Below are 13,859 nucleotides of genomic sequence, written 5' to 3'. Positions count from 1 at the left end.
AAAGTGTTCTTAGGCAAGATACTGAACCCCAAATGGCCCCTGACGGCTGACAGTGTATGAATGGTGTGTGATACAAAAGCACTGGGTGCAGAAGTGCATGAATGCGTGTGTGCGTTGTATAAAAACATCCCATTTATCATGTATATGCTTTAGTTCACTATTAGGTGGAATGCCAAGTAATTCAGGGGTTTCTGAAAATCATGTGTTTCATAATAATGTTTGTTTACTTGTCTTAAACACGCCAAAAATAAACAGGAGCTGCTTATGCAATGATGCAAAGTCTTGCTGTTTTGCGTCAGTCTGAATGGCAGTTTGTGTAATCATGTGCCAGTTTGTCTTGGCAGTCGTGTCTATTCATATGTTAATGAACGCTATATGTCTCTGTATCTGTTCTTACACTTGCTCAAATATACCCTCGGTTCCCTTTCAGCGCTTTCAAGGCTTGCCATCCGAAGATAAAAACCTTCTACTTCGCGGCGGAAAATGTAGACGACATGTCCCGGTGAGTTAATGAGGCTGTGATAGTCATGCTCTATAAACTCCCACAATCTCACATCTGCAACCACATTTAACTGGACTGCCCACTCTCCTTAACACCAGGCAGTTCTGTGAGGTGATTGATCAACACACACTCACACACACACACACACACAAAAGCACACGCACAAGACGTTTCATTGCATGTCCAGCTTCCGTGCGTCATGCCCGTTCTTCTCCCACACAGGTGGCTGAGCCGTCTCAGTATGGCGGTGGCAGGCTACTGCGAGCAGGAGAAAATTCACCAGGACCAAGGTGAGATTAGTCACAGACGCTGTTTCCCAGTGTTGCAAAAGAAGAGGAAAAAAAACACTCTTCATCTGTTACAGGTCGCTGGTTTACACTTATTTAAAGCTGCGACAAGCCACGGTTAAAAAAAAATCACGTCCAAATAAGTCACGACGAATGCATGGATGTTTATTTTGCCTCGTCCCTCACTTGGTGCGTTCGCTGTCACAACGTATCTGCTCCTTCGGCTCCATGCTGCAAACAAGCAGCTCGGGGCTACAGGCTTCATGTGTTTGAAATAAATCTCACAATATGTGCATTTCACTGCTTATAATGTCTCGAGAAAACATGACTCCCTATGTAATCATTTCTGCAGGATTATAAAAACGTATACATGAGCATATTACTGTGGATGTTTAATATCATGTGAGGTCTGGATGTCTTTAGCTGCATTTGTTGCACATGTAGCTTTGCACACTTTGCACTTGAAGAGCTACTTATTCCACTTCAGCTTAAGTGAACATTGTCTCCTCTTTATTCCGTCTTAACAAAGTTAGAGGCGTCATGTAAAAACCAGGCTTTAAACCTGGTTTTACTTCTTTCTTTTTTACGATTCTTGTGTTACACGTGTTGTAAAGATAGGTGTTCGTATCTCCGAATCAGATTTTTATGCTTGGTTTCATATGTTTATTTATGATATACCAGAAGGCGTCCTTGGGTTTCTAGAAATGTGCCGTTTCTAGATCCGCAGAAGGAGGGTTCAACTCCTCTCTCCTGTTTCCCTTTCCCTTCACATCTGATTCAAGCCCTTCTGCTATGTGCTGTACAAATGCTAATTTTAGTGCTAAAAGGCGTTTTTTGAACCTGTCTATATAGTCATGTTCTTTCGCTTATTACAAACGGACAGGAAATGATACCCCCTCATACCCTATAAAGTTATTTAAAAGCAGCCTATATAGGAACCCAGCAAAGGTGGGCGTGTGTGAGAGCAGGTTTGTCATTGAAGCTTCCTCCTGCACAAGCAAGTTGTTAAATTAGATCCTTAACACCTCTAGATGTCTTAGCCGGAAGTTCTCACATCTTAGATTCATCCTCACCTTCCTGATCACACCTACATCACACCAACGCTGCAGCTACCCTTTTCAGAACAGTCATCCAAGGGCGCAGGCAGATGATTATTCTGACACATCACAGCAGTTTGATTTTTGTACTAACTATAATCATCTGAATGGTCTCATAGTCCTTCGTATTGCATGTAATAAGCTTGGTTTTGAATGTTTGTTACGGAAATATGACAGGATCTGTTTGTGTATGACAGATTACTGGAGTGAGAGTGATCACGAGGACATGGAAATGCCCTCGATGCCTAAACAGGACAGTCCGCCACCACCTTATGACACCTTTCCCAGAGCATCCTCAGTGAGTCTGTCAGCCTGCAGTTGAATACACCCACCGGACATCGCCCTGTGTGGCAGACATCGCTTTCTCTTACTAACAATCTGTCTGCACACAGGTGAGTCCGTACCTGGAACCGAAACGAGGCCATCTCTCCTCCTCTGACACGTTCCATTCCCGCTCTTCTCATGAAGAGTTCCACTCGGAGCCTCACGAAGGCAGCATCAGCAACAACAGCGTCTCCTCCGGGCAGAAGACGAGCGGCCATCGCAACTCGTGGCATGACCAGATGGAGAGCAGCACCAGGATGCACTACCTCCAGACGTTCCCCGTGGAGGAGTCCCTGCTGTCTGATGACAGGGAACACCTGGCGGTCGAGTACCGCAGGCAGTCCACCCTGCCGGCCCCACGCAGCCTGCTGCAGGAACAATACAGAGCCCTGCCTCTGCCCCTCAGGTCCAGCATCGATTCGGAGGTGGGTGGAAAACCTCGAAGTTTCACGCTACCGAGGGACAGCGGGCTCCACGCCATCCTGGCCGCCACTGCAGCTGCGTCGGATCCCAGAGAGTCCCAGCACTACCAGCGGGACCGGGTCAGGGACACAGGTCAGCATCACATGTACCGCAAGCATAGACCATTAAAATGTAATCGTACTAGATGTTTCTGACTAACTCGTTTGTCTCTGTATGTGAGCCCTCTGATTGGCTGGCGACCTGTCCAGGGTGAACTCTGCCTCTGGCCCAATGTCCGCTGGGGTTGGCTCCAGTGAATTATACAATCAAAGAAATGCGCTCACTTTGAGACTGTAACTGGTATTTATAGTTTCAACTCTACAGTTCATCAACACACAATAATGGAGCTTTTTTCTTTTAAAGGTTCAGAACTTTGACAGATTTATCATTTGTTCATATTTCTCAGAGGTGCTGCTGCAGTTCTTTGTTGGTTTATTTGTTAGCAGACTAAGGCTAAAACTACTCAGTGAATTTCAACCAAGCCTGGGCCAGGGCAGAAACCATTAAATCTAGGTACAGATGCAAATTAAGTTGGATTATTTTTTCTGAGTGTGTACAATTTAATGTGGATGAATTATTTCATATTTCTTAAAATTATTCATTTTTTTATTTGTATCTACAGCCTTTCTAGCTGACATACACATTGTTGCTGTATAATTTTCTGTTCAATTATTTTTTCTATAGCTAGGACTAAAATATACCTAACAAGAGCAGAGAAATCCAAATACTCAAGAAGTAATGAGTTGTTACAATCACAGGATCACTGGGTCTTGTATGAGAAAGTTATCTAACAGTATACACCTATATAAAAGCACCAGTGTTAAATGAAATCCAGTATAAAGCCGTTAAAATGGGCTTGTCTGAAACAGCTATAAGGGGACACTTACCTCATCTGTCAGAGTTCGGAGGCTCTGCCACTAGAGGAAACCCGAGGTGTCACTGGGTTCATCCTTTCCTGCAAATTGTTATTAGTTAAGTATCGGATCAGTCTTCCCATCTGCATGGTTTTGAGCAAGGAAACTTATTTATCGTCACTTTGTCAGTAATTCGATTAAAGCCGCTAACAGGAGAGTCAGAGCCGGCAAATGTCAGAGGTTGAATACTGGCTGTCGTTGCGTTATTGTAATTGGATTTGCAGCCAGCCCATTTGCTCCAGGGCACTTGTCTACGTGAGATGAAATTTAGTGTCTTATTTTATACTGATTTATCTTGGCAGTTCTCTCTCTCTCTCTCCCTCTCTCTCTCTCTCTCTCTCTCTCTCTCTCTCTCTCTCTCTCTCTCTCACACACACACACACACTCTCTGTCTTTCTCTCTCCTTTCTCCTCTCTTGCCCGATCGAGATGTCATTGTGCCTCTTGGCACGGTTTGGATGGTGAAGCGAGGAGGAATCCTTTCAGCCAGTGTTAATGTTGGATTCTGAACAGGATAAAGAAGCACGCCCTAGGCCCCTCTCTTCTTGTCCTCATTTATCTTACACTTCGCTCTCTCCACCGTTGCCTGCGAAGAAGGGAGGCAAACACAAAACAAGCAAATACAGCATGATACATTTCAAGGCACAGCCAGGACGTGTCAGAGCACTTCAGAACCTGCAACCCTCTTTCTAAAACACAAAATAGAGTGACAACCGATTCAGCTCTAGTGTAGTGTGAGTATCAACCCAACAGAGGGCAGTGTATCCCAACAGGAGACATGAGGGCGCTGGTAGGATAATGGCTCCCGTGTTATGGAAAATTACATTTGACAGAATTAATGATGCATTTAAAAATTGAAAGGTCCTTAAAGTCTATGATGACCTTCTGTATATGTAACAAGAGAGGAGTCATATCAGTGCATATCAACATACAATTTAGTATATATTGGAAATAAAGTAATAGTTAGTTCATCCAAATTATAAAAACTGATTTTCATTGTAAGATCGTTTTAGTTTTATTTGCAGCTGGGTACTGTATTAGGCATCATTAAGGATTATGTAGATTTTTAAATTTTAAATTTATAATTTTAAGTCAATCAACAGAATTGTATTTAATAACAATTATTCCAATTAAGAAAACATGAAAAACAACACATCTTTAATAATATGTGTACCTGCTTTTAATAAATACAATTTTAATAAAGTAAATATGTTTATATTTGACTAAAAACACTATTTTTTAAGATTCACAATCCAACAGAAAATTATTAGTTCAGGAAATAATTACAGAAAAAGACTGATCTGGAATAATAATAACTAAATAATACAAAATTGTAAAATTAAAATGCTGAACACATTTTAGTTTGGCTTTTATATGCATATACTACACTTGTTTCTTGTGATAGTACAGTGCCCTTGATGGTGATGTGTGTGTGATGTATAAATATGTGCAATATTTATTAATAAGTCCCTTCAACAGCCCCTTATTAGTTTCAGCTCTCTGCCATTTCCTGGCAAGCAGGTGGGCAGCCTGTGGGCAGGGAGACGCTGCTTGCACTTTCATATGATGGAGTCTTAAGAGATCCACTGCTACAAATATTTTGTGGATATTTCTAGTGTTTTTATTTGATTTAAAGTCGAAGAACTCTTGGTGTGTTGATACTTTTTTGTAAAAAAAGAATAGGTACGAAAACTCATCCCTCACTTCAGTTAATTGAGAAATCCTTGTTGTTAATCATTGCTCTGCTTTCGCGACAGGCCGTGGACGGGACTGCAGGATGCAGGCAGACTCTCTGGGGGACTTGTATCGGGCTCTGGAGCAGACAAGTCTGTCCACCTCGGCTGATCACAGATCAGCCAGCCGCCTGGAGTACAAGCGCTCATTTGTCCGCCGAGTTAATGACCCCCTGCTAAATGACAAGCTTCATCGCCTCCGCATCCTCAACAGCTCACTGAAGGTATAACAACATGTTAAGAGCGTTTATATTTTTTTATAAATACATAAGTGTTGTATTTGCCTAAACAGTACCTCCATTTTTTTTCCAGAATATCCCTCTTCAAGACACAAACCGGTCCTTGGGTTTTTTAGGGTAACCTGTCAGGATCATTATGTTGATAAAACCTTGACCGTATCGCCTCTGCCTGTGCCTCCACAGCCAGCATTCCTTCGCTGGAGATAAAAAGGCGCCAAAAATCGTTTTCCCTGCTTGACCTGTCCATCTGTTCTCCTTGTACTGCTCCCTGAACCCCACTTACTGCGCAGGAGCTCCGCCTGACCTCGCCGTTTTGAAGATGAGGGCTGTCACAGAAAGGCAAAAAGAGATGTCTCAACAGAATGAACTTGTGGATTCAGGGTTTCTGACTGGCATTTATGCACTTTGTGTCCTCGTCAAAGATTTGCCGGAGAGCTTTGTAAATCAGCGCTCATATGCATGGCCACCTCCAGTCACTACAACAACATGCAGGGAAGTCGTGTACAGCTGCTCTGAAAGGCTTTGACGATAACAGGATTTGGTAACAAGCTATTTTGGATGTACACAAAATTTTGTTATGCATGTGTGTATGAATATTGGGTATGTTTGTTCCATGGGTGTACAGGGTGTTAAACATATATATATATAACTATATATATATATATATATATATATATATATATATATATATATATATATATAACTATATATATATATATATATATATATATATATATATATATATTTAATATTACATTACTACAGCAACAGTGACTTGGGGTACTTACAGTATACAAATAGTAAAACAAGTTCTGTGCCTCAGTGATTGTGAATGTACATTGTACTTCTCCATGAAAGACAAGGGATGACGTAGAAAGGAAGCTCTTCCTCCAAACAAGGGCACAAAATAAAACAATAGGCAATAATGAAGTAATCTTGTAAATTACAAAGGAATGATGAGAATAGTCGTCTATTTTTGTATGCATGCCGTCAACCTGATTGTTTGTAAAACGGTTTTGTATTTCTCAGTGAGTCCACCCCTCTACCGCATTGTGTATTGAGACTTATTTTCCAATTTGACCCCAGAGAGGTTCTTTTTTTGAAAGAGGAAAAACTGTATTTATTGAGTGTTTAATGTACAAGCATGCTTTGCATAACTAAAACACATTACCATGCCATTTGAAATTGACTGACATTTCTCAAGTGTGCCACATTGTAGCTACGTTTCTCTTTTTTTTTATTAAATAAAGTATGACACAAGCACACATAAGACACACTGTTACACGTTCATTTTTACATTCTCCTCCCTCCAGGCAGCAGAGGTATACTGCCCTCAGAGGATGATAATAATATGCCAACATCAAACACCCATTCCTGGTTTGTACAAAGCCTCGGGCCTTCTTATAGGATATGGTAAGTCTAATAATTAACATAATTACACAGAGGGGGGGTCAACACTGAAAACTAGAGGAAACACACTACGATGTGTAAAAGTGAATCTCAAAAACACATAATAATCTTGGAAAGGTGATGTAGGAATAATTATTTCCAATGCTGTTATTTTTTAAATGTGAAATGGGTGGTGTGGTTCTGAAACCACGAGGAACTTGCTGCAGTCCTCCAGCATACGTTTCACTCCAGAAAGGCCAAGTACAAGGACTCCTGCACTGAGTCAGGCCCAAAATAATGATCAACACATAGAGATGCACGTTAGTCACCTAATCTAGTCATACATCAATGCATAACAGACTTTAAGACTAAAACAACAAATCCGGCAGGTGACATCTTGCTATTTTTTTATTTTTCTATTTTAACAAAGGCTTAGTATAGTTCAGTTACTTCCTGATTGACAGAAGGGGATTGTGGTTACAGAGAATATTTTGACTTCAGGGGCTTATTAAAGATAGAGAGATGGATAAATGGATAGATAAATGGATAGATAGATTGATAGAAAGGTAGATTGATAGATACTTTACTGATCCCAAAGGGAATTTTGGATTTAGATTTGTTTCATTCACAAGAAAAAATAGTTGTATACAAGTATTCTTTTCATCCTTATTTTGTCAGTTTCCCATGTCTTTATTTTTCCTCAGTTTATTACTTTAGCTTGGTTCTTTATCTCAGTGCACAATCTCAAATAGACAAAGACCAACATAGTACAAAACTCATTGGGCCCATTTGATATATTTTCACCACAAGAGGGCTCTAAAGCCTCTTTACAGGCCTCTGCATCAAGCAGCATAAGCACAGCCATGATACACTACAGACACACATAATGATAATGTGCTGCTTCAAAGTCATCTACTGTCGAATTCCTTGATTATAAAACACATTCACTGTTTTAATGTAGTGACATTAGAGAACAGAACTATAGCATTAAAGATAATAGCAAGTGTGCTAAAGGTTTAAATACCTTAAGCACACTTATTCTCATGCCGTTAGTCTAAGTATCTGCACACACTCTAGTGCTGATGGCAAGTAAGACCCAGTGTATTTAAGTGTGTGCATACACCATACAGTCTCCCATAATATATGCAGACTATATCTTTAAGACTTTTTAGTTTAATGTTCCTGTTCTCTCAGAGTTTTCTCATGAACGTATAGTTTCTCAGTGCCGTAGGGAGAACATGAATTTGAAAGCAGTATCAACTTGTTCACTGGCTCTAAAGTACCAGAATATCCGCTCCACACTAAACTGTCATATAATGTATAAAACAATACTCGACCTTCATCCTTGATGGACGTGTTGAAACGTTAAATCGTTAATCTAACTGAACTAAAAAAGTGGCCTGAGATTTGTCTTAGCAGCGAAACAAAAGCTTACTTGTATGCATCATTAATCGGAGAATGATTTGTGCCACATGAGTTGGTCAGATACTCAGCCATAGGCGGTAGACTTATAAGAATTTGTTCAACAGTTTCAGTGATCTGATTCCCTCCTGGCAGGTCTGCCTGCTTGTGCCATCCGACCTCTGCAGCTCATCCAGAATGCAGCAGCTCGACTGGTCTTTAACCTCTATGTCTTTAACCTACCTAAATTCACTCACACTCTGCTCCCTTCACTGGTTACCAGTGGCTGACCGCATCCGTTTCAAAACATTAGTACTTGCATACCGTGGTGCGAACGGATTGGGTCCAGTCTAGAGCCAGGGCATGGTCAAACGTTGCACCCCAGTCCGTTCACTCCGCTCTGCTTCCGCAATCGGCATGTTGCCCCCTAACTGCAAGCTAACCACTCAACAAAATCACGACTGTTAGCTGTCCTGGCTCCTAAATGGTTGAATGAGCTTCCCAATGACATCAGGACGGCAGAAGGTCTACACCTCTTCCGACTATACCTTGAATAAAAGTTTAAACTAACAATTTAGTAGCACATAAATGGAACTTACTTATAGCACTTTGTAGTTTGGCTTTCTTGTAAACATTGTACTTTCTTGATTCTTTTTATTATTATAAAACCCCCATTAGAGGGTTGCAAGACCATTTGGTATCCAAATTAAATACAAACTTATAGTCTTACACAGCAGTAATGGTATACATTTGTCTTTAATTAATCATGGAGGCTATTATGACTTTATCCAGAGCTGTATCCACAGGAGGTCCAGTCTCTGGGTCTCACCTACAGCTATGGTCCCTCTTACTCCTGCTGTGTGCGCTCTGTGGTGAAACAGGAGACTCAGGGCATGCGCTATGTCTTCCTGCTGGGTCTCCATCTGCTGTTGAGGTGGTTAGGGCTCGAGATTGATGGTAAAACATTGCATTTATGACATGTGTCGTCAACTCAAGTGATGGCCGCTGATCTCACATTTGTACTCGGCTCTATGCCAATGCTAATGGGAGGAGTGATCCTCCTGCTGTGGAATGGGGATGGGTAATTCAGGGTTCCTGTCTTGAGGCTCTTTGGTGCAATGGTAGCACCAATTCACATCTGCAAGCTTCAAGGTGTGAGTCTAAATCTGAAAGAAAGTTTATGGTAAGAACATGTGCAAGTATGCAAAGAAACTTCAATGCGATCCATGGATCTTCTGACAGACTTTATCAGGCCAATTATCTCTTGTGTATTCATGTATAGATGAGAAAATGTGTATGTGTGTGAGGATGTTAGGACTTTATTCCCATTTCCATTAACAACGCAGGCAGGTAAAAAAAGCTTTTTTCATGATGACAGAACATATAGTTCTGATGCTGCATTTGTCGTTTAAATTCAATTTCACAAACATGTCAAGTTATTCAGATATGTCACCCTCAGGTCAACATCCTCTTATATTGTTTGTTTAGTGGGACAACATTCCTGCTCTGTCCCTTCATAGCTGGAGCAAGGATTTAATGTGGTTTAACTGGTTGACTTCTGGGGACTTAATGCTATCTTAGTGCTAGCTATACATCTGACATTAGCGCAGTATTGAAGTATTAAGAATTATAACATTAACGTACACACAAGCCTTAGTGTTTGACGATGTAGCCTTAATAATTGATATACATTTGTGTCAGTGTCTGGTGTTATACAAAGGAAGGGTGTTGTCAGGTTGATAAAGAAGTTAAAAAAGCGACAAATTGTTAAAATATATTTCAGTCACACAACTCACATTGACAAATGTTTATTGCAACAGTAAAACATGTTAGTTTTTGACATCTAGGCTCCGACTTAGTCACTCCGCAGATCCGATTACATAGATATGATGGGAGTGATGAGCAAATACTTATAACCCCCCCTTAGAGGCTACAGGTGCATGCTGGGGTGGTGGAGGGGCTGAAGCAAAGTGCAGCAATACTGAGGCAGCAGCGGGGTAAGCAAAGAGAGTGATGGGACATTTTCTCTGCTTAAATAGGCCGCCTAATAGGGTGGGTGGTTATTATAGATGATTGTGGAGAGTGAGGTGTGTCACATGATGTGAGTCACATGATTGGAGCAGCACAGCCTGAGTTGGCTGCCTGAACTAGCTTGCAAGCATCGCTCCATTTAATTCAGTAAACATTTACTGTAATTTAGGTTTATAAAAAAATTGCCATTACCATTTACCTTTAATTTGACAGTGAATACTTTGGATGAACATCTCTAAATATTTTAAAGCACCTGTGTTGCTTGAATATTTTACTGCAGTCTCAGATTTTCAGAGACTCGCTATGAACCTTGGTCTTTTGTAAAGCTGTACCATTCATTTGTATTTGGCAGTTGCAACCAAGATTCTCTAACACATTATTGTCACTAACTTGAATGTCCTTTCTGCCATACCCTTTATTCCAAAACTACCAGAGGTTTCTACATGTGGAGAAGCCAACTATCAGACAGGAGACTGCAGCTGTGGTAGGGGAGTGCACAAAAGAGGAGTCTGAGTGTCCATTATGCAAGAAATGTGCCTGCTCAGAGAAACAGACATTAGGTTTCATGAGGTTTGCCATGTGAGTGCCTGTCAAACACTGGCAGCACAAATATTTAAGGTACAACACGCACACATGGGCAAATCATTTATGTCTGTACTTTAATTTGTTTCCTCTAGTCAATGTTGTAGTTACTGTTATGATGTTGATGTTCTAAGTTACACGTGGCATCTTTTGCACTTCTGTCCGTCTGGGGAGAGGGATCCCTCACATGTAGCTCTCTCTGAGATTTCTACATTCTTTCCCCTGTGAATACTTTTTGTTTGTCTTGTCGAGGTTTAGGGGAAAAGGATGTTGCACCTTGTTAAAGCCCTATGAGACAAATTTTTATTTGTGAATATGAATTTGTCAATACAACATTGTTTTGAATGATTTATTGAATTTATTAATTATAATATTTAATCATTTACATACACAGAAAATACAGAAAATCCCAAATAATGTTGTCGGTTGATCTGTGAGACTGGAAATAATAGTGTTGTACTTAAACTCTTTATTTGAATGAGTGAAGTGGTGTTTCATGCTCTAACAACCCTGTTCCTCACTCTCTCTCTTTTACAGCTGACATTTCTATTTGAGCAATAATCACTGAGGAGCAAAGATGACATTTATCAACTGGAAGAACTTCATTATTTATCACCGCACATTGTTAGTTTTTGTTCGGCCTGCATTGCACGAAAAAAAAGAAAACTCAACATAATTTCAATTATTTCACAACCTTTTTCTCCCTCCATCCCTCTTTCATCTTCATGATCCCAACTCTAAAAAAGCAAGACACTTTAGATTTCCATCGCAGCTCTTATTCATAACTGAAACACTGCATCAACCAAGACAAGTAAACAAACAGTGCTATTTTACAGTTTGAAGTGCAGACAGGACAATGACAGACAAAGATGTGTTTTAACATTTACATCAAAACAGGTGAGACAGTATGTGTTTATAGCTCTCCTGCTTTATAACCCATGGTTCCTGGAAGATAAGACATTCTGACAGAAACTCAGAACATTACTGTCCATCGCACAAAGTCTGAGCTGCAGCCTGCTGATGCTTCAGTAATTCCACGAGGCATGACATGCATTAAGAACAGGCCACATGTTTTTCTGTGCATCGGCAGATCTGCTCCTCAAATGAGATTAAACAGCAGGAGATTACACATGCCATGTTTGTTCACCAGAGGCCCCAGTCTTACTGGCCCCGAGCAGGACACTCTTTCACCGCACAATAACAACAGCCCTCTTGGCTTTACATCATTCGCACTTGCTTACTTTTTCTGCTGAAAAGCTTAAACAGTTGCACTCTTATGCTTCGGATACCCAAACCATAGATCGCTGGATTAAGGATGGGTGGGAATATCAAAAAGTACAAAGATAAAAACAACTTTACTCCGTAAGGCATGTTCCTAATGTTGAATCGACTTTGTGCTATTTCAAAAAAACACCCGATGGAGAAGTTAGTGATTGCTAGTAGGTGCGGTGTGCAAGTCTTTAAGGCTTTGAACCCGGATTTGCCGAATGACAGCGCACATATCCTTAGGATGTGCGCATATGAATAAAAGATCATGATAAGCTGTGGTAATGTATAGACACCTACAGATAAGAGGCCAATTATGTTAACAACAGTAGTATCCGTGCAAGCAAGTTTCACCAGAAGGAAGTTAGCACAGTACACCTTCTCGATGGATCTATTACAAAACCTCAGCTGAAGAGTGAAAATGAAAACAATTAAAAACACCAGCAAGGGGAACAGCCACATGAAAATTATGAGTTTCACAAGTTTCTGTGACATGATTGCATGATATGGCAAAGGGTGACAAATGGCTACGTATCTGTCGTAACTCATCACAGCGAGAATTGTGAATTCAATGGCGGCAAACGTGTGAATGGCGTAGATCTGTGTCTGACACAGCGACAGAGATATCTCATAGGTGTGGGAGAGCAGGACGCTCAGCAGCGTCGGCAGCAGAGCGCTGCCTCCATACAAACCATTCACAGCCAAGTTACACAGCAGCAAATACATCGGCTCATGCAGGTGCTTCTCACGATAGACAACCCAAATCAATGCAACATTTTCAACAATAATAGTTATGTATAAAATCAGGAACATGCAGAAGTACAGCGGCTTCAGGTCCTTCATGCCGTAGTAATCAGACAGAAGGAAAGACGTCACTTCAGAGAAATTGCTCATTCTTACCAACTCAGAATACAGAATATGCTGCACGGGGCTGCACTTTGTACACTGAGCCCCCACCCACCTGTGTTTAACTGTTGCATGCAGCCTTTATTCCTGTACTTTTCTTCCCCCATGGAATTAAGTCAGGTGATCATACGTCAAATCATTGCTATTCACTATTGTAATTAGTGAGGGTGTTGCATGCATGAATCTTTTTCTTCACTGCCAAGCAAATAACTGAAACTTAATTTAAGATAAAAGTAATATATTTGAAAAGATAATTAGTATGTTAAAGTTAGTTCCAACTCTGGCCCTCCACTGCATTATAGAATAGAATATATAGAATAAATATAAAATATTCTCAAGCCTCAGTGTTTGACCTAAGTTGTAAAATGGCCGCAGTTCTGTTTATCTGATCAACGCTGAAGTCATAATGGTCCAGTAAGCTGCCTGAAGGTGTTACGTTTTATTGATATCAATATTGCTAATAAAATAAAAGGACACACAATTTATTTTTACTATTTACTTAGGGCATGTCAAGTCAAGTTTACAGTTGATCAAAGTGCAGTACAATGACAGGAAATACAAAGTGAAATGCAACAAAGGGTAAAATATAACAACACAACCAGTGCCCCGTGTGGGTGGATATGGAACTTGCATCTTCCAAGCTCTCTCTTCATTCCCTGGTTTGCTCCCAGCTCCCTCTAACTGCCCCCAACTTTACCTCCAATCCAGTGGTAACTAACTCTGTTAG

The 13,859-nt window shown here is 40.6% G+C and overlaps 2 protein-coding genes across 2 annotated transcripts in view; one reads left to right on the top strand and one right to left on the bottom strand.

Moving 5' to 3' along the window:
- The window catches only part of LOC133019583 (connector enhancer of kinase suppressor of ras 2-like), a 29,997-nt gene extending 24,319 nt beyond the window's left edge, over positions 1 to 5,678 (top strand). Inside the window, exons 17-22 of the mRNA XM_061086114.1 lie at positions 431 to 502; positions 725 to 792; positions 2,084 to 2,184; positions 2,279 to 2,765; positions 5,343 to 5,542; positions 5,631 to 5,678. Coding sequence (XP_060942097.1) covers positions 431 to 502; positions 725 to 792; positions 2,084 to 2,184; positions 2,279 to 2,765; positions 5,343 to 5,542; positions 5,631 to 5,678 — 976 coding nt within the window. The remainder of the gene's footprint in view (positions 1 to 430; positions 503 to 724; positions 793 to 2,083; positions 2,185 to 2,278; positions 2,766 to 5,342; positions 5,543 to 5,630) is intronic.
- A 6,500-nt stretch (positions 5,679 to 12,178) lies between these two features.
- On the bottom strand, positions 12,179 to 13,120 carry LOC133018985 (olfactory receptor 52D1-like). Its single transcript, XM_061085326.1, has one exon. The coding sequence runs from the start codon at positions 13,118 to 13,120 to the stop codon at positions 12,179 to 12,181; it is 942 nt and encodes a 313-aa protein (XP_060941309.1).
- Between the last annotated feature and the right edge of the window lie 739 nt (positions 13,121 to 13,859).

This window comes from Limanda limanda, chromosome 14 (assembly GCF_963576545.1).
Source record: "Limanda limanda chromosome 14, fLimLim1.1, whole genome shotgun sequence".
Taxonomy (NCBI): domain Eukaryota; kingdom Metazoa; phylum Chordata; class Actinopteri; order Pleuronectiformes; family Pleuronectidae; genus Limanda; species Limanda limanda.
This window is presented reverse-complemented; position numbering and strand designations above follow the sequence as displayed.